Consider the following 24,517-nt stretch of genomic DNA (forward strand, 5'->3'; position numbering starts at 1 on the left):
AAAGCTTCATGGTCTTGAAAGTTCCAGTCGCTTGCCTTTTCTAAAATCTATCAAGCATTTCTAAAATGGTGAAAATATCTTTTGGACAGATTTATCTGGGGAAGATTAAGTCTCCATGGCAAAAACTCAGGAACCCAGCAACATTTTAACAAGGTTGGATGTAGGTGCTAAAGTGATCACCGGGCCCTAAAACCTTACAGGAAATAAGGCAAGGTGAAAAACAGACATTTGAACATTAGCATGAAATTCAACATTTCTTTGGATTTAGATACAAAATGATAACATGTTATAACATTTCCCACCATCTAGGTTTGGAATTCAGGTAAGACGTTTTAAAATTAGATCTCAAATTCAGTTATAGATTTATTGGTTGACTGCTTGCCTTGAAAATGGGAAGGTGAAAAACAATTCTGGGGCCGCCTGGGTGGCTCAGCGGTTGAGCGTCTGCCTTTGGCTCAGGCGTAATCCCGGGGTCCTGGGATCGAGTCCCACATTGGGCTCCCCGCAGGGAGCCTGCTTCTCCCTCTGCCCATGTCTCCACCTCTCTCATGAATAAATAATATATTTTTTTAAAATCTTAATTCTGATATAATCATCAACATAAGGGTATCGATTCTGTTAAAAAAAAAAAAAGGCTGAAATACTGATTTTTCAACAGTGGCCTCAAAATTCATATTTTTATTACCCATTGAATTACTTCTACAGGGCCCTTTCACAAAGAAAATGCAGTGAAGAGCAGGGTTCTGTTACAGACCATATACATCAGATGCAGAGGTCCCCGTAATCCGACAGTCCCAAAGTAACGTATAATATTCAAAGTGGCCTCAGTAAATGCGTGGTGAATTCATAGCTGAGAGTGTGACTCACACAGGTTAACAGATGTGTCTGTTTAGCAACATGATTTAGAATAAAGGAAGGAACACGTTCTTACCTGGACATCCAAAATGTTGAACAGCTTATCAGTTTGGGGGGCAAAAGAATTTGGTACCATTATTTCCACATTAACATTTGGAGCCATGCTATGGCCAGTGTTGATGACCTGATAAGAAGAAAATAAAAATCTTTTTTAAATGTAAAGAACATTTTTCATAAATGCAAGCATAGTTATCAATAAGCTTTTGGCTGAGCCCAGATGCTTCACCACATTGATAGCGGCGGCCGTGTGTGGTTGGCAGCTGCAAGGGGAGACCGAATATCCATATGTCAGAACTTTGTGCAAAGTTTGCGAATAATTTATTCATTATTCCTAGCCCTCTCCTTTTGACATTGATTAGGCTAAAATGTCCAGGCTGAGAGTTATTGCAGAAACAGTCTAAAGAAAAAGACCACACCATGCATCTGTGTGGCACTTTATGTACCTAACAACCCACGATCCAGTGATCCTCACTACAAATCCCGTGACACGAGCTGACATTTTATTCTGCAGCTCAGGAAAAGGCTCAGAGGTATGCATGATGTACCTAGGATGGCCATAAAGTGACAAGAATTAAAGCTCCAGTGTCCTACCTCCAATGCTCACGTTTCACAAAATCACCCCGCCGAGAGGATAATCCTCTTTGGCAGTGAGTGAATAAGAGTATATTTTATTTAGTTCGGGGTAAGGATAATCATGCTGATGCACTCAGAAAAATCAGAAAGGGGACGAGAAAATACAACAGCCTTTTAATAACAATGCATGCATAAGTAGGGGCTCTTTCATTATTAATAAGTTTGGGGATTGCCGCTGAGGAAGGAAATTGGCCCAAAATAACTGCCGCCTGAGAGCTTAGCTATGAAACCGATACAGTAACTCAGAAAAGAGATGTGCCCCGATATCTGAGTGAAGGAGGCAGCCTCCTCGATTTGCAATGAGCTTCAGGCCGCCCGGGACCTGGAAGAGAACGTGTCGCTGGCTGGTGGAAATTGCTAGGCCACGGGGCACCGGGCAGCTGCAGAAGCCGGTTTCAGGGATGAACACCCAGCGCTGCCCAGACCTCTGGACAGAGTCGTCCTCATGCCAGCAAATGATCAGTCTAACCTAAAATATCTTTCATCCTCGTTTTCCGGGTAACACTGAGACCTCTAAGAACCTCCACAATTTTGCAGACTCCCCCAGGCTGCAGAGAGGACGGCCAGGCCCAGTCATGCAACCCTAACTTACGTGGAAAAGACCTTCCAATTAAATGACTGAAAAACACTTCCCCTGAATTCTAAGTAAAGAAACAGGCCTTCTAGGGTCTAGCTCAGTTTCTGTTTTAGTTTATCGGAGCACAGAACTCCCACTGGGCTCTGAGAGGAGCACTTCCTGGGACTCCGAAGCACAGGGCTATGGTTTTTCAACACGACTGTACACTAACACAACAAAAACTTGGGTGCGTGTAGGGTCACCAGGACGCCAAGGTCATTCTTCTATAGATCTGGGGCAGGAATGCCCAGGAATTTACATTTTGAATAGATACTTCAAGTGAGTCTGACCTATGCTTTACTTTTTTTTTTTTTTTTTCAATTTTTAAGAAAAGATTTATTTTAGGGGAGGGGAAGATAGCATCTTAAGCAGGCTCCACGCTGAGCACAGAGCCCAACGCGGGGCTCGATCTCACAACCACGAGACCAAGACCTGAGCTAAAACCAAGAATCAGAGGCTTAACCGACTGAGCCACCCAGGTGCCCCACTGACCTACCTTTTTGAAAGCACTGCCTTACAAAATGCCTGAATGCACCTAAATCCAGACTCACGCACCTTCTGTAGATTGTCATGTAGCTCTAAATGTTGGGAGCAGTGCTTTGGGTTCTAAGAATATTTTTGTGGACATTATCTCCAATGCTCCCAAAACTTTTAGTTTGACAGTAAATTTTTTAATTTAGCTTTATATCACTATGTTTGGATGATGATACTCTCTTGTTTGTTTAAACAATAAGTGACACATCATCTATAACTGGTCACGTGCCTCTGGCCTACAAGGCCGACCAAGCAGACCTTAAACAGGCGCAGCAAGTAAGAGCTCCCGTTACTGGGTAATGTTAGTGCTTGTATCACAGCTTGAACCAGGAAGAGATTTCATGGATTTGCACCCAAAGATGCTTGCCCTTGGCCCCTCCTGATTTCTGTGTGCGTCTCTAGCAGATTCACTTCCTCCCATAACTTGGCCTGTTTTGCGATTTGCCTCTGTTCCTGCGTCTGCTCCTTCCCGCTGTATTTGTAAGGAGGTGCGGGCTTCAGGAGCAGTACAAAGGCAAGGGCGGGGGGCGGGGAGCAAGAACCCAGGAGGAGAGGGGATGGAGTAACAAGCCCGCAGCCACCAGCCACCACGTTGGGTCCCTAGGCGGCAGGGCGGCACAGCCTCTGACGTCCTCTGGAGCAATGCAGCAATGACAAGCTTGCAGCTCACCACAAATACCATTAACAACTTTTCTTACATGGAAAGTGAAGTTAATTTTCTCTGCCATGCACGTATCAGGCTCATTTTCTTCTTTTGGCCCATATATAAATGAGGTTGGGTTGACAAACCTGAAAGAAAGAAAACTCAAGTTTAACTTGTCTTCCTTGATGAGCTATTATAAACAGTCTTTCTCTCTAGGCGCGGTTATTGCATAGCCCTTAAGTAATGCTACTTAAGACGATGTTCCAGGCTACAGAGGACTTCCAAGCACCACTGGAGATTTTAGATTTCTTGCTAAGATACAAACTTGAGTGAAATGTAATGAAACCAGAAAGGCACATGCTCGGACTTGAGGGACAGCCCCTCTTCCCACTGACACCCTTGGTCTGTCCTCCCAGCACTGCCTGGTTCAGTCCACTGGCCATTCCTTCCCTCAGTCCTCAAATGATGCATATAAACTTGACAAAGAGGAGATGATTTCTTAGCTTTTCCCTACCGCTCCAATATCTTCCCATAGATCAATCTATGTTACCTATTTTTGTTTGGTTTTTGTTACCTATTTTTGAATTACATCTTTCTATAATCCAGTTCCCACTCGCTATTTGTACTGAGCCCCAAGGCTGGGGAACCGTTCAAATGTCAGTGAGTATAGGAAACTTTTGTTGTTGTTGTTAAGAATATAGGGTTGTCACTCCTTCCTCTGTAATTAGACAGCAGTGAACTGTAAGAAGTATTATTCTTGGGAGTCCCAGCTCCACCAAGTTGCTCATATTTGGCAGCTAACGTGAAGTAATGCAAAGTAAGAGAGGGTTACACCAAAACATTGGAATGCTGTACACTGAGGCAGTTTCATACCCGCAGAACATTCCTCGCCCAAAGCTATGTGTGGAGGACACTCATCCTAAGAAAGTCAAGAAAAGGGCTTCCTGGGTGGCTCAGTGGTTGAGCATCTGCCTTTGGCTCAGGGTGTGATCCCGAGGTCCTGGGATCGAGTCCCGCATCGGGCTCCCTGCATGGAGCCTGCTCTTCCCTCTCTCTGCCTGTGTCTCTGCATCTGTGTGTCTCTCATGAATAAATAAAATCTTTTTAAAAAAAAAGTCAAGAAAAGGTGAGATGAGGCTTCAAAACCCAGAAAGCTGGCATCAGCTTTGCTCTCCTCCTCCGTGATGCATTCGGTTCTGCCCTCCTGAACGGCCCCCTCTCTATCTCTCCTGTTTGTTTCATCTCGCAAACGTGATCCTCAGTTCTTTCAGTTGCAGACACCGTTTTATTTTTACATAATTATATGCCATCTCTGCGGGTGGTTAAAAACCATTGGGGGTGGTTTATATTTAGGAGCAACAGGAAAAGCTCATCAGTCTACTGGTTCGGTATCTCCTAGCTTCTGTTCCTTTAAAAATACGGTTTTAAACAAAGACTCCTAGCCTGAATCACTTCCAGTGAATCACTAGTGGTTTTCTTAATGCTCCTGAAATCTTTCTCCCCACGTTTCCTTCCTGAATCTGAGGCAGGTCCACGTAAACAATCACTAACGTTGTGGGCACCCAGTGAATGCTGGCTCCGGGGCTAGGGGTGAGCCGCTCCATGATGCGCGGGGACTAAGAGCTTGTGGACAAGGGACATCTTGCAGCTTGGCTCCCTCGAATCTCAATCGATTTGTCTCACGGGTAGACGCGGGTTCTGGAGAGGAGATTTGCCCAAGCTTCCGCTTCTTTGAACTTGACACTTGCTGCAGCCACAAAGCATGATCGTGCCAACTGCACACCCCCCGCTCTGGGGCCCTGGTCTGCACAGAATAGGCTGACAGGCTGGGCGTGAGCTGCTGGAGGCTTATGGAGCTTTTCCAGTGAGAAATCCCACCTGGGTACTAGCTTGAGGTCTCAGTAACGACCAGAGAGGGCATTAAAATAACGAACAGCTAAGCAAGGGAATGCAACACCGAGGTCTGTGGTAAGGGCCAGAAACAGCCCGGGTCTCTCCTTAAAAGTTTTTAAATATATTTTTGATCAATTTAACATAAGCAACAGAATTTGAACATCGGTTCTCAGCTTTACAGGAGGCCTCAGTATTTACTTACCCGTGAACAGACAGCATGACTTCATACTTGAGAGGGATTGCTAACGTCACTTTGTTCAGGTTGTCCATTTCCCGTTCATTTGCACTAGAGAAGCAAACAGAACACACACCCCGTGAGAATCCCCCAAACACAAAAATCATCTTCAGAGGGACGCCCGGGTGGCTCAGCGGTTGAGCACCTGCCTTCGGCTCAGGGGTGATCCTGGAGACCCGGGATCGAGTCCCGCATCGGGCTCCCTGCAGGGAACCTGCTTCTCCCTCTGCCTGTGTCTCTGCCTCTCTCTGTGTGTCTCATGAATAAATAAAATCTTAAAATCATCTTCAGAGAGAGCGAATCACATGTTCGGTATACTGAAGGCTTGGGGAGTAGGGGCAAAGTGGATGTGGTAGGAAGAAATGTTTATGACAGGGTTGGTAGAAACGTGCTCCCGTGACGGACTGTGTTATTTGCCCCCAAAATGTTTAGAGATTTTTGTTGTTGTTTCTTTGCTCACACAAGAGAGGTTTTCTCCTGCAGACAATGGAAACACAGCTCCATGGTTCCCCTAAGTCCTCCCACCCTAAAGTCAGGGGTCTACCTCCTTTAGCCCCATTATTTTTTCACGATGAGATATACCAGGTGGCATGCACTGTAAGGCTGAGATCCTCTTCGGCTTGGCTGAGTGAGCTCACATCCAGGAGAAAGCTGATATCCATCTGTAAAGCACAGAGAGGGAAAGGCCCCTTTAAAAAAAAAATCTAAAAAATATTTTTTTTAATCACCTGAATTTAAGTTTTCCTTACTGTTTGTGTTCTGTGGAATGCAGATATTTGAGACTATGTTGTAGAAGCACAGACTACTCCTCACTCAGGCAGCGAGCTAAGGGGGCAGCTGTCGGGTTTGTGGCAATTTTAAAGCACCAGCCTTTGCCGTGAGTGACACTCAGAGACAAAGGCGCCTCTCGATGTAAAGACAGGCAGGTCCAGACTGACAAAATTAGAGATGCTTTAACAACTTGAGTGAGGACTCTTGCCAGTCACACCTTTTTGTATAGCAGAGGTAACATGCCTGGCAGATAGGACCACCTGGGGTGGAGAGGGGAAGGGGGAGTGTTGGGGAGGGTGAGACAGGGAAGTAGGATTCTGATCGACACGTTCACATGCCCATCTTGACACAAACATGTGCCCCCACTTTTTTTTTTTTTACAGTGAACATTGCCAAGAATATAAACACAATCTCAAAGATCCCAAGCCCAGTTGGAGTTTTAATTCATCGCCTAGCTACTTACCCTAAGCAAATACATAATAAATTATATATTTGCATGTGGCATAAATGGGGGGGGGGGAAGCCCAGAAAATATTTTATGCCCACGTTAGTAAGCAAAAACTGTTCAGGCTAAATGCTTACCCTTGAGAGACGATCCATGTATATATAACCAATGCTGCAGTCAAGTTTGACTGAGCCAGAGCTGTCTGTTACTTCGCAGTTTATTTGTTTCTCCTCCTAAAAGGAAAAAATGAGAACAGCTGCTTTAGGTAAGAAGGGAAGGAGAAGTCCGTAACGTAGGTTTAGGAGTGCTTTTAACGCTCCTGCAAATCCTCCACAGGATAATTCCTGGGCTTGAAGCTTTCATCCACATTTGTATTCCCTATTGAATTCAAGATCCAGGTCCTGGAAAAATCATGAAGCCAGGAACTCACGAAGTCCCTATCTCATTTTGTCTGGGATGTGAGAATGTGATAAGGGTATATAATTATAGTAACTGGCATCACAATAGGATATATATACATATATGGGATGTGGGTATATATATATATATTCTCAAATATTCAGGGAAATACACGTCACGCTGTATCTATAGACTGTAGGTGTATAGATAGAAATACCGTGTACATACAAATGCTACAGAGGCAGACACATACACCATAGATGTACCACATACACCATCGATCTAGATAATATATATTACATACACAGGTGCCTCAGTCCTTCAGACTATTGCAAATAGGCTCCCAGTGCTCTAGAGGAAAGGGTTACATACCCCGGAGAGGTCAGAGCATCTCTAAATGCCCCTTGGCCTGAAGAGCGAGTCTCTGGATGAGAGAGGAGTACATTGCTAAGGGAGAAGACAGGCATCAAAGGAGAAAGTGACTGAGGCTCTTCTCTTTGAAATCGACCTTATTAAGCTGCCTTGCGGATAGATTCAAGGGCTCAGGACGGAGGCCAGGTGGTAAGAAAAGGTCTCTAGGTGCTTCAAACTCTTGTAGGGAAAGACAAATTGCCTGTGACCCGGTTGGCACCAAGATTTCTGAATCCGTGGAGACTGATGTGCGTGAGGTCTCGGCTGGAAGTTCTTTGGGAACGAGACTGGGCATGTGAACCTAAAATGCAGAACGGTAACTCGGGGAGCCCCGCTGGGAGGAGCGGTATTGCTTGCTCAGGGACCGCAGCCAAGACTGAGCAGCACGGTGGCACCAGACGAGGTTATCAGTGAGGAAAGCAGCGGCACCCAAGCACCTTGCCTGGGACAACTGGGTCTCTCCCACTGGAACATTTGGAAGCAGGACGCGGACTCTTTGGAACTCAGGGACCAAGCAACTTGTCATTTTGATGAGGAGCATGAATTCATGGAAGTCTCAAAAATCAATGGAAACTCGAGTGGTAAGTCCGCATGTACCTCAAATATTTAGGCCTCACATCAATGAAATGGATTATACCATTTACATTTTTTTTTTTTTACAGATTTTTTTTATTGAGAGAGTGCGTGCGTGCGTGCATGTGTGGGCACCCGTGTGTGGGGGCAGGGAGGGGCAGAGAGGCAGGGAGCCCCATTGCTGGGCTCAACCTCAGGATCCTGGGATCATGACCTGAGCCAAAGGCAGAAGTTTAACAGACTGAGCCACCAGGTACCCCTATACCATTTACAATAAAAAAAAAAAAAAAGAATAAATATAGTATCACAGAACTCTGGTTTTCCATACTTACCAGATCTAAAATCTTAATGAAGTAAAGGCCGGAGGGGAGTCTGATGTGCAGAGCCGTTTCATATGCATCATCTCCAGCATTAAACAAAGACACATTCAACATCACTGTCTTCATGCTCCCAACAGCAACATAGGTCTTATTTTCATTTGGCCTAAAAATTAAGCAATAGTTAGTTCTTTTTGGGGAAATAAAAATCTCATCTCCCCATTTATCCTCAACATAAAATACCAATTCGGAAAAAATACCAATTTGGAAAAAATACCACGGGGCGAGGACTCCATGCAAGTGGATACAAATTCATCTTAGAAACAACTCCATTTCTCACGTTTCAGATAAATTCAGTCAGCTATGACCCAGGAAACTTGTTATTTTTAACTAGTTATAATTAAGTTAATCCTGTTTCATTTCTATAATTTTAGCCTATTTTCCTCATTGTTTCACATGCATTTCTCTAAACGCAGAGCTTTTTCTTTCTTTACCCTTGAAAAAAAACCTTAAACCAGCTGCTGCCTGAACCAAAGGGGGAAATGGGGAGAACTGGGAAAAGGCGACGAGAGAGACGACTTCCCACCAAAAGAGAGGATGTTCTGGTGGCATGAGCGCAGCCCGGGGAAAGGACTGCAATGCCCAGCAGTGGGGCCACCACAACCTGCTGCACTGCAGCTCACTGCCCAAGGCCGCCTGGGCACCTGTGCAGTAACCAGACCAAATTCACAAATGGAACTGCGGCCGCACTTCCCCACCCTGTGAACCGGGAAGAGAAGGCTGCTGCAGAGCCAGCAGAGGAGGGAGCGCTCAGTTCTGCCTCTGGCTCCAGGTCTGCAAGGTGGGAGGAGGTGCTTCAGCATTTTGAAGCCTCAGCCACCACCCAGGAGAGCAAGAATTACTACTTTGAAGACGTGGCTCATGCACGTGCCTCTGCACAATTCATTTCTGTATGAAACACGACGGCGGGAATGTTCTAAGGCCTCCGGGTAACTGCCTGCACCACCCGTCCTCCTTACAGTGAGAGGATGAGAAAAGCCCAAAGAAAACTCACACAGCGATTCTATATAAGCTTTTCCTCAAGACAGACATTCTTAGATAGTGAGCAATTTAAAATTTAGAAACATTGGTTCAACAGCTGATGGATGTGACCCAAGACAAAGCATGGTGATGCTAATCCTAGCAGGAAGAAAGGCAAATACTCACCTGGCACTTGAGAGGGTTTCCTCCAGTCTACACTCTACCATTCTAACCAACATCTGTACCGAAGATTAGTGTCTGAATAAGCTATTTACGGAAATGCTAAATGCGGAGTCAGCATTTAATAGTCATTTTGTGAATTGATTGGAAACAAAGGGTGCTTGAGAACAGAGTTTAAGAACAGGTTTCAAAATGCATGCTTGGTGGGGCAGCCCTGGTGGCTCAGCGGTTTGAGCACCGTCTGCAGCCCGGGGCCTGATCCTAGAGACAGACCCAGGATCGAGTCCCACTTCGGGCTCCCTGTATAGAGCCTGCTTCTCCCTCTGCCTGTGTCTCTGCCTCTTTCTCTCATCTCTATGTATTCTCATGAATAAATAAATAAAATCTTTAAAAAAACAAAACAAAACAAAAAAACCCAAAATGCATGCTTGGGACCATTGCTTGAAGACCCATGAACGACGGACCGCCTGGGACTGAAAGCTCCTCTATAATCATCACATTTGTTACTCCCGGATACAGAAATAGTTTAATAGTTTAAAAGATCCGCACCCTGGAGTACAGGACAGATGTGTAAACAAATATTATAAACCCAGGGGAAAGAGCTGTGAGTGAGGGGCTCTGGGACACCGAGGCAGGGGAACCACTTTTGCCTGAAGGTAGCAAAGGCATGTTGCTTCTTGCTTTCCTACCATGCTCATTTAGGATTATTATTATTTGTAAACATTATTAATTTTAGGATTATTTGTAAACATTATTATTAATAATTTTAGGATGATTATTTGTAAACATGAAGATAGGAACACCGCATGACGGAACACGACTTAACGTGGATTACACCCTTAATGGGTTCCCCAAGTCGCCCTTCTCCAGTCCCCTTCTCACGCTGCCAGAGAGGCTCACTCTCCAGGAAGCAAACTCGACCCTGTCACGTGCCTGAATGTCCTTCAGTGCCATCGGGGCGGGGGGCTGACGTGCGAGCGCAGCACGGGAGGCCTCACCCTCCTCTGCACAACTCAGTCCTTCGCTGCAGCCACGCACCTGCTAACAGGTGTCCAAACACCTGGTTCTGTATCTACCTCAAGCTCTCGCTCTCTCTGACCTTGACATTTCCCCTCCGCAGGTCTCTGGTTGATCTGTGCTTGCACAAGGCTCAGCGAGGTGTTAAAAGTTCTCACAAGTTCTTCCAGTTGATACTCATAGCCAAGCCCTAGCACTCGGCACTGCTCTCCCCGACGACACCAGCTGCTACCCCTCCTCAATATCAGTATAAATTCTACCAAATTATAACTAGGTTTTTCTGTTCCGTGAAGGTATATGGATTCCAAATGTCTCGTTAAGTAAACGTCCACTGCTACTACCTTCGCGTGATCTGTACCCCATCGCACAACCTAACACTTTCGAGGCAACTGAGCTAATGGATTGACCAATAAATCTATGGCAACATCAACACTGGGAAGAGTATGGTTTGTTTTTTAAAATATATTTATTAGAGGGGCACCTGGGGGGCTCAGTGGCTGAGTGCCTTTGGCTCAGGGCGTGATCCTGGGGCCCCAGATTGAGTTCCGCATCGGGCTCCCTGCAGGAAGCCTGCTTCTCCCTTGGCCTTATCTCTGCCTCTCTCTGTGTGTCTCTCATGAATAAATAAATTCTTAAAAAAAAAAAAAAGATTTGAGAGCGAACATGCACGTGTGGGGGGAGGGAGCGAGAGAGAGAGAGAGAAAGAGAGAAGCAGGCTCCCCGCTGAGCACGGAGGCTCCCCTCGGGGCTCCATCCCAGAACCCTGAGACGGTCACCTGACCTGAAGTCAGATGCTTAACTGACCGAGCCACCCAGGCGCCCCTGGAAGTGGTTTTTGAGAACTATATGAACTGCAGAATGTGCAAACACGTTACAGACCCTTCTCCCCATCCTTCTACTTCTAACGGCACAGCTCTAAGAAGCCGCACAGTCCACCTATACCTAAGAGTTCTTCCCCTCTTCTGATTTTTTTCCCCTATTTTACACTTACTTATCGAGATAGCACATACAGAAAAACACACACGTCCTCAGATTCACAGCTCCGTGAATTTTTACAAACTGAATACACTAAATGAAAGCAGTGCCCAGATCAAGACAACGTGGTACCTGCATGAGAAAAACGCCCTGTGCCGCCTGCCTTCAGTTACTGTCCCCCCCGCAGGGAAGGGCGGGGCACACGCGGGCACACGGTGGCTCCAGCCCCTGAGCCCTGCCGTGGGAACGTGGCTCTCTTCTGGAAGGAGGGTCAGAGCTGACGGAACCATGATCCTCAAGGGGGGCCGCGGCCTCAGGGTGGAGGAGTCGGCTCCGTGGTGCCCAGCTTCCCCCCCACTGTGCGCGGAACCCGCCTGGGGTCACTCTTGCTCGTGCCCCAAACACAGCGGCCCCACGTCCCCCCCGCTTGTGGCTAAACACCGCAGCCCCACGTCTTCCCCTTGTTGTGCCCTAAACACCACAGCCCCATGTATCCCCCGTTGTGGCCTAAGCACAGCAGCCCCACGTCCCCCCCTGTGCCCTAAACACAGCAGGCCCATGTCCTCCCCCCCATGTGGCCTAAACACAGCAGCCCCACATCCCCCCCTTGTGCCCCAAACACAGCGGCCCCACGTCCCCCCCTTGTGCCCCAAACACAGCAGCCCCACATCCCCCTCTTGTGTCCCAAACACAGTGGCCCCACGTCCCCCCCTGTGCCTTAAACACAGTGACCCCACATCCCCCCCTTGTGCCTTAAACACAGCAGCCCCACATCCCCCACTCCATGCCCTAAGCACAGCGACACCCCGCCTACAATCACGTTCAACCAAAGGCCGGAGCCAAACAACAGAACCCCAGGGGTCCCTGCTGTCGCAGGTCAAGGTGCAGGCTTCATCTCTCCGGCAGAAAACGAGCCGGTGGCAAGCGGCCTCCAGGCCCCTGAGCCTGCGTCCTCTTTGTGCTACCGACTTCAGGGAGAAAGAAAACACTAGAAAATTCTCATCGACGAGAACATGTCAGGGGACGGACATTTGGGGAGATGGCACTTGAATAAGGGCGGACTCCCTGGGGTCCCGAGGATGAGAGCCGAAGATCCGAGACCGGGACGTACAGTTAGCAGTTAGCAGGCTTTACTGTGTCAAGCGTCTAATTCATCTTTCAAGACTCTGACGTCCGTGAGGCATAGATTCCTACCATCTCCGTCTTAAAAATGCATAATTTTGATAGACGTGCTCTGGGGGGGCGGCGGGGAGCCAAAGAGGAGAGTGGAAGAGTCTGGGCACTGCTCGCTGTCTACCCGACGGGCACCTCCCGAATCTGCTAGAAGAACCCCAGATTGTTTAGGCAGAAGGCAGGACTCCCTCGATGTAGAAGAGAAGCCCCCCGCGTTCTGACCGAGCTGCGACAGTCATGAGCACCCCACTGCCCTGCAGCCGGGCCGGCCGGGGTGAGCGTGTGACCAGGCCCTGTTCCGCAGAGTGAAGGTCCACCCCCTTGCTGGACGGCCGCTCAGCGGCACGGGTTTTGGCCTTCGCCCCTCTTCTTTTGTTGGGAACCTCGATGCTGCTCAAGCCTTGGGGAGCCCGTGGGGGAAAAGCCAAGAGAACCGGAAAGGTGACCACGCGTGTCCAGTTTGGGAAGCTGCCCGTGAACCCTGCGGCCGCCTCCTGCTTTTTATGCAAAAATAATCACGGTCCTTTGTCGTCTAAGTCACGATTCACCAGGTGGTGCCCCCTGCGGTGGAAAACAGTCCTGACAGGAAGGCGCTTGCTCAGGAAAAGCCTCCCCCACGGACCCCAAGACACACGCCCGGGGGCCGGAAGGGAAGTAGAGGCACGTAGCCCAGCCGTCTACGGGGAAGGCTTGGTTTTGGACGCGCCTGCGTGATGGCTAACCCTTGCTAGTATATTTGCAATCTCCATCAGCTACTTGTCTTTGCTCATCCTCGTCTTGCAGCGCGAGCCTGCGGGCCCAGGGTTCGTTGTGCTGAGCTGCAGACGGGCGGGAAGAGGCCGCAACCTCACGTGCGCACGTGCGGCTCGGGGGGCCGGGGGCGGCCGCTCACAGCAGTTCCCAGCAATGCTCTTGCCTACACGGGTTTGCAGCTCTGAGGCCCGCAGACGCATTAGTGCCGGGGGTTACGGGCAGGAGCGCGTTGAGCAAAGGGTCGCAGGCGCTTACTGTGCCGGCGGGGTGGGCCAGGCCAGGCCGACTGTCGTCTCATGGACTGTACCCTTCACTGCAGGCCTGAAGGTTAATTAGAAGAGTTTGCACTTGGAAATTCCTCAAACAAGGTATCTTTTACCTAACAGAGACAGCCGATGGCTCTCCTAGGTGACGCCAAAGATGTGGGACTTACACCTAATGCCGACGTTCGAGCCACGTCCAACCTCACAAAGCGGCAAACCATGGCCCAGGCCGTAGGTGGCTTTCTTGGGGGCATAAAGAGACTTTAAACTCCAGACAAATAACCAGCACACATGCAGAAAATGTAGAGGATTCAGTGGCAGTATTTCATCTCGAGGCCCAAGTAAAACTTTTTTTTTTTTAAATCATGGTTTACACATATCCCAATAACAATGTTCTCAAAAATAACTTTTACGAACCTTCATGTATTTCAGGCTTTGTGCTATGCACCCAGTTTGCATGACTTTTTTTTTTTTTTTCTTCTTTAAAACCACCTCAGGGCGCCTGGGTGGCTCAGTGGTTGAGCATCTGCCCTTGGCTCAAGGTCCCGGGATCGAGTCCCGCCGTCGGGCTCCCTGCAGGGAGCCTGCTTCTCCCTCTGCCTGTGTCTCTGCCTCTCTCTCTGGGTCTCTCATGAATAAATAAATAAAATCTTTAAAAATAAATAAATAAATAAAACCACCTCATAGAGTAGGTACTATTTTACCTTCTTATCAATGAAAGAGGTTCAGGGAGTTCAAAAGGCTACTTCTCAAAAGCCTGACTCCAGCTCTCAAACTCTTCACCACCACGTTGCTTCCCAGATTTTAGTTTGATAAAAACGACTCGTAGCCTGATCAGTAGTGAGCTTTTTTGGCCTGGTGCCCATAGGTTCTGACTTGGGGGTGGGGGGTGGGGTTTGCGGCCTAGAAAACTGTATTTCTAATTAAACATTTCAGGTGATTCTCATGAAGGTGACTCAAAGATGACACTTTCAGAGACACCGCCTAACCTGCCATTTAAAACCATAATGGATTTCACAGACATCAAGAAATATTATCACTTCAAAGTAAAAAAAAAAAAAAAAAAAAAAAAAAGTAAAGTAGGTAATGTAATTTTATTGTGAGAAAGTATGCACTGAAGACAAAGTAATCATTACATGATTTCATCTCTTAATTTAAGGATGTATTTTCATTCTTCAGGAAAGAAACATTCTTAGTAAGATTTTCATATAAACTTCAATGTCCCATTTTTTTTTTTCATAGGCTGGAGCAGTTGCAGAGAAAGATGACAAAAGGGACAGTGGGAGTGCCTGATTTAAGAAAACGAAAACACTACTTATTTGTAGCTCAGATAAGAAGAGGAGCCATGTGGGTGAGAGCTTATCAAAGGCCCGCGACAGCAAAAACACCAAGAAAATGAAGCACTCGAGGAAGAAAATAAATACATGAATGGGAAGGTTGTAAATTATTCATCTCATAACTCAACAAAGGCACCGCATTACATGCTGGGGTACAAAGTAGTTAGTAGTCATTGTTTTTGGACTCTCTGAGCAGCCAATCTGGATAATTTCAGTATAAAGTCCAATTATAAATCAAATAGGTTAGGGCTTCTTGGCCCTCAACTGTGGATGCTCAAGGCTATACTGGCATTGCCTAAGTGAAAAGAATTAATTTATTCTCTGCCATATGTGATCCCACCCCAGCAGGGTACTCAACACTGTTTGTCAACCTTTTTACTCATTCCTATTCCGTTTATTGTAACAGCTATTTTGAATCTTTTCCCATTCCCTTCAAGTTCCCAAATCCATCCTTAGAGCCCTCACTTTCCATATAGTCACTTGCTTTTTATCCCGGCCATCCCCGAACTCTCTGTTTTTCTCCTCCTTCCACATTGAGCTTTCTTAATCCATGCCAAGCACCTTTTCATAGTTTCTCAGCTCAAGGTAAGGAGAACTTAACTTCTCCAAGGCGACTCCTCCAGCTGGGTCTGACCCCATTGTATGCCGTTTCCTTAGGACCTTGTTCCCTTCCCAGCAAACAACCGTTAGTCACCTACAGCATTCCAGGCACTGTCAACACCCAGATGAAAAGACAGAAACCGGTCTTGCTGCAGCTCACGGCATAGCATGGAGACAGACAATAAGGATGGGGAGCCTAAGTGCAGTAGGACCGGGGTCGCAGGACTGGGGTTTGTGTAGCTGGAGACAAAGAAAGACAGCTGAGATTTATAAGACAAATGTGAGTTAATCAGGTAGGTAATTAGGAGAAACAAAAAGATACAGAGGCTCAGGAAAGTGTGCACGGCCAAACGACTAGAAGTATTGTCATTGATGGAAAAAAAAATCCCCGGGCACGGTTGAGAAAGAGCATTAGGTTGAGGTTGTAAGTTCTAAGGAGCCAATGGAGCACGTTATCAGCGTTAGAAAGCTCACCCTCGAAAAATACCACAGTAGGGGGATTAGAATAAATGCAAAATCAGAAGCCAGAAGCCCAGAAAGTGGGCAAGCTTGGTGATCCAGGTAGGATACTGAGCACCTGGTTGGGAGCTACTGTGGCGGAGAGGAGTATGATGGATATGAGGTACACCTGCAGGGGTAGTATCACAGAACATAGGGGGTTTACTGTATGTGGGGGGTAAGGAAGAGAATAATGCAGGTTGAGCTCTAGCTTGTTGGCTTCGGCGACTACTGGCTGTGTCCCTGGTGGACGGTGGCTGGGCACCCAGGAGGACATGTCTAATGGACAGCCGGGTGTGTGGGCGTGAAGCTCTGAGACACTTGGCTGAGCATCAGCAGTGTAGACAGGCCAGGTGAGGTCACAGCTGTGGGGAGGCTTGTCCAGGGAAAATGGTGGGGGTCGGGGTGGGGAACCATGTGAGAAAGTGGGAGAGAGAAAGGGTTTAGGAAGCCAAGGGAGCCCAAAATCAAGATCCTCAAAAGACAACTGAGGAAGAGCTAGGGAAGTAGGAGGGGAAGAGAGTCTAATGCAATGTGGAGCTTCAAAGCAAAAGGTGAAGGGAGTAGCCTGCAGGTGCCTCGGAGGAGAGTCCAGGTAGAGTCTGAAACGTGCCCCCTGGACTCAAGGACATTTTGCTCATCAATTTAGGTTTTTGGGTTTTTTTTTTTTGTTTTTTTTTACCCCCTCTGACTTTGACCCTCACACTTGTTCATGTCTTCCCATGATTAAATAAATAACAACTTTCATCATAAAATAAACATAAAAATTCTTAAGTTTGAACCAACTCATATATTCTTCTTCCATTTAAACACTGTTACTTGGCTGCATCTGCAGTGAAATCTCCACCTTAAAAACTCACCAGGGACATCCTTTTCTCACCCAGCAGCCACAGTTTAAATGCCAATCCCCATGACCTTTCCTCAAGGCACTGGGCTGTCTGGTCTCTCTCTACAGAAGTTTACAATATTCAGTCCCCCTCTCTGTCCTCTCCACTGGCTCTTTCCCTATGGATCTGGTTTCTTTACTTCTCTGAGGATACCTTTTTCAGTTTCCCCCAGAGACTCCAGATTCTTGTTAGAATCTTGATTTTTTTAAAAAGATTTTATTTATTTATTCATGAGAGAGACAGAGAGAGAGGCAGAGACACAGAGAGAGGGAGAAGCAGGCTCCATGCAGGGAGCCTGATGCGGGACTTGATCCCGGGACCCTTGAGTCACGACCTGAGCTGAAGGCAGACGGTCAACCGCTGAGCCCTCCCCTCCCAGGCGTCCCTTGTTAGAATCCTTAAATAAAACTGTCCCCTCCCCAATTTGATCCTTAGTTCTCCTCTCTCTGAAGTTCGCATTTCCACATGTTCCCTACTCCCAGCCCCCTGCCCCCCATGCTCATAAATCACTGAAGTGTAAACAGTTCCCAAAAACGATCCTGAACAAGATTTCCAAGTGGAAAGCTGAGTATAGAAATCCCACCGAATTCAACATGCCCCAGTTTGAACTTGTCTCCTTTATGTCGTCCCCGCCTCCCCAAAAATCAGTTCGCACTGTCCTGTCACTGATGCCTCCTCTACCTCCTGTGCTTCCTGTACACAGCAGCCCTCAACCTCAGGACCGATTCTCGCTCTCCAGTCCTCACTTCTCACATCTTCCCTCTAGCGTGCACACCAATTTCAAAATCGGGTTATTTAAACATGCTACGAAATTGCAGTGGTTTATCTCCCGTGACAAAGTAGTAACAACAACTAACGTTTGTCTGATTCTCACCGTGGCCCGGGTAGGCCGGATACGCGTGTCTCCTCTTATGACTTCCCCTCCATGAATTGAGACAAGCAAGGTGCCCTATTCCCTTTCAAGTGTGTCCTATACGTTTAGGGATTTCTTTTGTTTCGTACAGCAGTCTGACTTACGTAATCAGTTTTTGGATGACAGAACCAAACCAACCACTAAGCATTATGTTAGTGAACGTGAGCTCATTTTGCCACCAAAACTCTATGAATAGGCATTTACAAATGTCTAAAACATAACTACAAAAATGATAACCCAAGGCGCAGCCAAATCCCAAAATACCTTCTGAGTGGTCAGTAAAAGATGAAAACACGCTTTACAAAACCCTGGTGGCTCACATATTCTCATTCTTCAAAAAGTGCTCACCTCTGAGTATATAGGTTCTGTGAGGGATCCATAGATCCCTACACCTCTTTCAGTAGGACGTGTTCTTGTTCAATTCTTTGAACACTGCTAATCCCCCAGGGGCAGTTCTTACTTTTTCCCCTCTTTGGAACTCCCAAGCACACACCCATTGCCCACCTTGGCAAGTAACCCTAAACGACACTTACTTTAAAAATCCAATTCTTGCAGAAACCTGTAAATCAGCAGAACAATTTTCATGGGCACAAAATCTTGCAAAGTTTATCTGAAAATAAAATAGGACAGTATTTTTTACATTAGTTCGACAAGTAGGTGTATTCCTGTTTTGTTTTGTTAAGAATAAGACATCTATGATACATAAGAAAAATAAATAAAATTGATCATGCCTTATCCTGTCCCTTTGAAAGAGTTCAGTTTGAGGATGAGTCACAGGTTCAGAGGATAACTGGAAGGCTAAAGGAACTAATTCTTCCAGTGGATAAATTTAAAGCCTAAATTTTTAAATGGGGAAAAAAAGTATTGTTTCTTTTAAAATTGTTATGAAAAAAATGAGTTTAATCAAACTCTGGATAAATATTTAAAACCCGTGCTTCCAGAATGTTCTCTGCTGAATTCCTCTCATTTTTTTCTGGTGCTACAATTTGATCCCACTTACTACAAATAAACATGGCACTTACTTTTCACAGATGGTAGGACAATAAGCTTATATTAATTGGAAACAACAAATGGGGTCACCCGGGTGGCTCAGAGAGTTAAGCAACTGCCTCTGGCTCAGCTCATGATCTCAGGGTCTTGAGATCAAGCCCCATATTGAGCTCCCTACTCAATATAGAGTTTGCTTCTCCCTTTGCCCCACCCCTCGGCTCATGCTTGCTTGCTCACTCTCTCTTTCAAAATAAATAAAAAATTAAAAAATAAAAGTAGAAATTTAGACATTTTACTTTGAGGACACATTGAACAAAATTAAGTGATAGTTGACCCTAAGGGTTCCAGAATTTATTTAACTTGGAGCATTATAATAGGACCCAGAGATACTAAAAGGGACATGGGAAAACCTGACATATAGATAGACAAAAGAATGGAGATAAAAAGGAAGCTGAGCAGAATAGGTAAAAAGAGAGAGATGCTAAATCTAGAAAGTCAGAGGAGGAGGTAGGCTCATTTAATGGACGGTGACTAGCATGTTGTCAAATAGCAGGTCAGACCACAGACTGCCTCGACCTGGTGAAGCAGGAGGGTAGGGTAAATCTTTCCCTAAACAATTAGGTTACTATGATTTTTTTCTATCCCTCTTACTCATAGAGCATGTTGCTCTAAAAATCGAAAGGTAGAATTTTGCTCTAATATAACTACAAATTACTAAGGTTTTGGCTTATGAATTTACAAATATTGTGTTTTTCATACCTAAACATATTTAAGAAGAGTTGATATTGACAACTAAAGTTCAAAAGAAGAGCAAAAACACTGATTTCCATACATATATTCATAAGGGTATCGAGAAAACTTGCCTTAAGTTATGATGTTCATCTGACCCAGCCTTCTAGCCTAGAGAGTACGGATCCTAAGCTCAAATGCCTTCAAGTGACTTAGAAGCAATCGGTCTAGACCAGTTAGGACGAACCAGCCCTTTGAGTGTCCCCTGGCTTCTGCCTTTTACAGTCTGCGTGGCATTAGCAAATGCCTTAATGAACATTTTTACCATGCCCCCAAACATCCTGTTGACTAGGCCTCTGTGCTGCTGTACAGTAAAGGTGCAAACAACTGGACTTGTGGGAATGAACACACTGCTAGTGGAATGGGAGATATCTGGGGATACACTAGAAAAGGCTGTCTACTGGTTAGAATGCACGATCCCTTTTTCAAAATGCAGTGGGTCCTGGGACGTGGCTGAAAAGCCTACAGTTGAATTTGAAAGAGAAATTGTTGTGTGACAGGAATTCTTATGTTCATAAATGAGTAAAAGCCAGCAAGGGAACGTGCCTACCAAGACATGAGTGAATCTGGGTAGAGTGAATGAGAGGGAGACCAAATGAGAGAGAAGGAGACAGAAAATGAAAAAGAGGAAGATAAACCTCATGAATGTGACTCACTGTCATTATAAGCACTCCCCTAGCGATAGATTTTTCCTCATGGGCAAGGTATCAAGGAGAGAAAATTAACATCTCATGTTTTTTATACATAACATGTATATGGGAAGCCACTGCTGGGACTAAATGCATGTTTTTAAAAATACTCAGTTCAATATCCTAAAGGGAATATAAAAAATAAAGAAAAGTGGAAAACAAGACCTACCATAAATCTTTTTATATTAAAAAAAATCGTAAAAAATGTTTAAAGAATTCAGCAAGATAGTTCATTTCCCCAGCATTATGCAATGTTTTTTAAAAATTTACTTCAGTTACAGGCACACAATGTTTTGAATAAGGGAAAATATTCTTACTGTTTTTTCAATTATGTCTCTTTCTTTCTTCTGCTGGAGAATTGGCTGAAGTGGTGGGAATTCCTCTGTACTTCGTTTACTGATGACGTGCTGCCCCAGGCGGTAGGCAGCTTCAATCTGAATTGGGGTGAGGATGTCCCGCACATCTTTCTAAGGGAATTTAAAACCATAAGTTAGAAATAGAAACAAGCCTGTAAATAAAAAAAGACCTATGTAGAAAGTTCCTCCTTTTCTGCATTATTGTCAAACATGGAAAAGGTAAACCAAGTATTTACCTTTTCATCTCAATTGTTAAAATACAGTGTCTATTTTTTCAAATTATAAAAGCGAGTATGTTTATTAGAAAAAACACAAATAATATGAAAATATTTTTAAGAATACATCCTGTATTAGTTATATAGTTTAACAATTGGACATATTTTCTTTCATGGTATTTTCTATGCAGACTTTTTTAATCACTTGACCTAACATAAGCGTTTTCCATTATAAATTTGCTGTAAATGGCTTCAAAGTACTAATCAACATTTCATTCTATTTAACCTTTCCCTGTGGTAAACTTGTATAAATAGGAAATCTCCATTTATTTTTTCTTTTTATATTTTTATATATCTCAGTAACATTTTAATTCAATTTGATTCATTTGAGTTCATCTTTATCATGAAAAATATCCTTTTTTCCATTCTTCATGGAGGCTTTCCAATCATATTTTAAGTAGGTCATAAATCGTATGTGGGAAAGTTATTTGTTTTATATATTTAATATTTTATCTGAGTTACTTTACTGAATTTTATTAGTTGTTACTTTTTTCCCCCTAAGTTTATTGTGGTTTTACACTTCACAAAGAAAGTTCTTGGATTGTTTATCAACTCCACAGGAATTGTACCATTTGAGATCCATTCTGCATGATATTCTTTTAAATTTAATTGCTTACTAATTTTTACACAGCATTTCTCATTCCTAATCTTATTTATACGTGGCCAAAAAGCCTTTCTGAATGACTTTTAAAATTCATTGTATTCGGTCCCCAGAAAAACAGCTTTCGAGTTCATTACACTGAATGTCAATTCACATATTTTAATCTGAATTTTTACGTGCAGGCATGATTTTTTTCTTTTAAAAATATTTTCTCTACTTAAAAACTATTATTTTTTCATTTGGTTATTCACTAGCCTCCATGTTAAGACTGTACCACATACTACCCAAATTATTTTTTACTATACATAAATGCACAAACAGTAAAATAGGTGACAGGAAGGTAACTTTGAAAGTAGTTGTTCTCAAATCTCAAGACTATGAAAACAAACAAACAAAAAAAATGGAAGTCAGGTAATGCATAAAACATGGTACCTCTTAGAACTTAACCCAGCCCTCTCTAGACAGAAATGAGATTTTCAAAGCATAGTGAACAAAACAGACTTCTTTTTCTCCTTATGTAAGTAGGTGGGCAAGGAAGATTTTACTGATAATGTAATCTATGAGGATTTAGATCAGAATTCAGAAGACAAAGTGCAAGAAATAAGACATGTTGATGGAAAATTTATAAAACAAGTATCTAAAGCACCACAAAAATTAAATGTAGAAATGATCTCGGGATTGGAGAAGGCAGTTAACAATCAGTAGATATAGTCTAGCTACATGGAATTATGCAGTTTTTGCTTTCCTTTTTTTCCTTTTCTTGATACCAGAATTGTTGCTATACTTTGATGTGTGAGCTTTTACATCACAGTTTGATTCTACCTTCCAAATACCCAATCCACAGGTTTTTGCACTTTATTTATTTATTTAAGATTGTATTTTTAAGTAATCTCTATACCCACCATGGAGCTTGAACTCATAACCCTGAAATCAAGATTTGCATGCTTTACCAGCTGAGCCAGCCAGGAGCCCCGGGTCTTCTCATTTAAAAAAAGTAAATTCAACTAAATTCCTTTTGACCATTAGAGAGAGTCAAGTGTTTGTACCAGGGCTAGACATATTACCTTAAGCCATAATTGAGGTTTATATTCATTCAGTTCCTGAGTAGATCTATGACTGTATCATTAATAGAGCTTCTAGTAAGTACTGTTAGTGGACCAGGTTTTTATTACCTATGGACGGCTACGATACTATCTGTATAACCTTGGGCAAATTATTTCATATGTCTATGGCTCAGTTACCTCATCTGCAAATGGAAATAATGGCAATTCTTGTGATACCTATAGTAAGTGTTATGAGAATTCAGTGGCATGAGGTTTGTAAAATACTTAGCACAATGCCTGGCACTTAAGATCTCAATAGATGTTAGATATTGACCTATTACATATATGTTGCTTCAAAATATAGCTATATAAACCAGTCAAGAAATCAATGAATTTCAGTCTTTCATAATAAATTCAGGTGAACAATTGGAAGGAAAAGAAAAAAGAAAGGAAATCAGAACATTGCCAGTCAATGAACATTAAGTAGAAAATGAGTTAGACACCAAGTATTAAATTTGTATTAATCACATGGTACCTGGAAGATTTGGAGCATGAATCAGAGTGCTCAAGATCTCTTATTACTTTTCCATTCTTATACATGGAGATGATTTTATTAAATTACTTGATAAGTGATCATCTCAACATGAAACTTTGACCATATAGGAATGCTGCAAATCAAGGCCCAAATCCCAAGTTATCAACTTGTGAAAACGGAACAGCTTGAAGCCCTGAGTATTACAATAGCAAACTTGATTAAATTATTCCCTAGGTGTAGGAGCTAGACAGCCACTGATTGTCCCTCCACATGTCCACTGTTTTAATTCTTCTCAACAAGCTTGCTTTGACCAAATCACATGTTATCTAATTCATACTAATTTTCCACAAGGTCTTCTCTACATCTGGTGTATATTACTTTCATTATCCTAATTAGCTATTAATTATGCTTTTCTCACAATATATAAAATGTACGTGCACTCTTGCAAGAACTGTATTTGACAGATATTCACACTTATTTAACTTTAACAGCTCCACCTAAAGACAAAGGCTAGAATATCAAAAATGTCTTGAAGTGACTAATTAAGTATTTGGGAGAGAAATAGTAAATTTGCTTAAAATTTTTCACTTGGACGGGCATGTGCTACCTGTATTAGAAATAATGAAGATTCCACGCCCCATTTTTATAGATAATTACATAAAATAAGGCACCCCACAAGCGTGCAAATTAGCACATGTCTGAAATTACACAAAGTCCACCTTCTTTAGACTTTTACAGAAATTTGTATTTATGGCCACTTGAAAACTGAGCTGTAGGCCCATGTCCTCCTACTGTGTGTAAGAAGGAAAAAAAACAAATAGTGGAGCCAGAAATATTTATACAGTTTACTGGATGAAAAAGGATACTGAGGTATAGACATTTCAATGTATCCATTCATGGGTCTGCTATGTAGAAGATGCTGGAGAGACAAAACTGAAAGTCAATACCAATGTCACAGTCCATGACCCATAAATCCACACACAGTGTGGGGGATGAGCATTCCAATGGATGTATAAACAAATATAGAAGGAGAAGGGTCACCTAATCTACACTCCAAAAAGGATGAGAAAAGCCTTACACAGAAGAATTTTAAGCAAGGGATATGATCAGATTTATGTTTTTGAAATACCCCTCTGCTACCAGTGTGGGAAATGGGTTGAGGACGGAGAAGGTAAGACAGAAGCACAGATTGCAAATGAAGCCAGCACCACCAACAGTAATGATTACCACTCTAGCTG

At 44.1% G+C, this 24,517-nt stretch overlaps 2 protein-coding genes across 6 annotated transcripts in view; one reads left to right on the forward strand and one right to left on the reverse strand.

Annotated features, from left to right (window-relative positions):
• The window catches only part of CERKL (CERK like autophagy regulator), a 129,086-nt gene extending 113,816 nt beyond the window's left edge, over positions 1 to 15,270 (forward strand). The window contains exon 14 of one of the 4 annotated variants that reach the window (XM_077883280.1): positions 10,896 to 11,043. In XM_077883280.1, coding sequence (XP_077739406.1) covers positions 10,896 to 11,008 — 113 coding nt within the window. In that variant the 3' untranslated portion in view covers positions 11,009 to 11,043. Of the gene's footprint in view, positions 1 to 10,705; positions 10,858 to 10,895; positions 11,044 to 15,008 lie in introns of those variants that run through there. The other 3 variants (XM_077883281.1, XM_077883282.1, XM_077883283.1) reach the window with 3 other exon arrangements.
• The window catches only part of ITGA4 (integrin subunit alpha 4), a 79,334-nt gene that overhangs the window by 7,472 nt on the left and 47,345 nt on the right, over positions 1 to 24,517 (reverse strand). For both annotated transcript variants that reach the window (XM_077883278.1, XM_077883279.1), the window contains exons 16-23: positions 20,787 to 20,936; positions 18,535 to 18,611; positions 8,401 to 8,551; positions 6,823 to 6,918; positions 6,052 to 6,131; positions 5,437 to 5,520; positions 3,397 to 3,487; positions 932 to 1,039 (exon numbers count right to left, since the gene is read on the reverse strand). In XM_077883278.1, coding sequence (XP_077739404.1) covers positions 932 to 1,039; positions 3,397 to 3,487; positions 5,437 to 5,520; positions 6,052 to 6,131; positions 6,823 to 6,918; positions 8,401 to 8,551; positions 18,535 to 18,611; positions 20,787 to 20,936 — 837 coding nt within the window. The remainder of the gene's footprint in view (positions 1 to 931; positions 1,040 to 3,396; positions 3,488 to 5,436; positions 5,521 to 6,051; positions 6,132 to 6,822; positions 6,919 to 8,400; positions 8,552 to 18,534; positions 18,612 to 20,786; positions 20,937 to 24,517) is intronic.

The sequence above is a fragment of the Canis aureus genome, chromosome 34 (genome assembly GCF_053574225.1).
Source record: "Canis aureus isolate CA01 chromosome 34, VMU_Caureus_v.1.0, whole genome shotgun sequence".
NCBI lineage: Eukaryota > Metazoa > Chordata > Mammalia > Carnivora > Canidae > Canis > Canis aureus.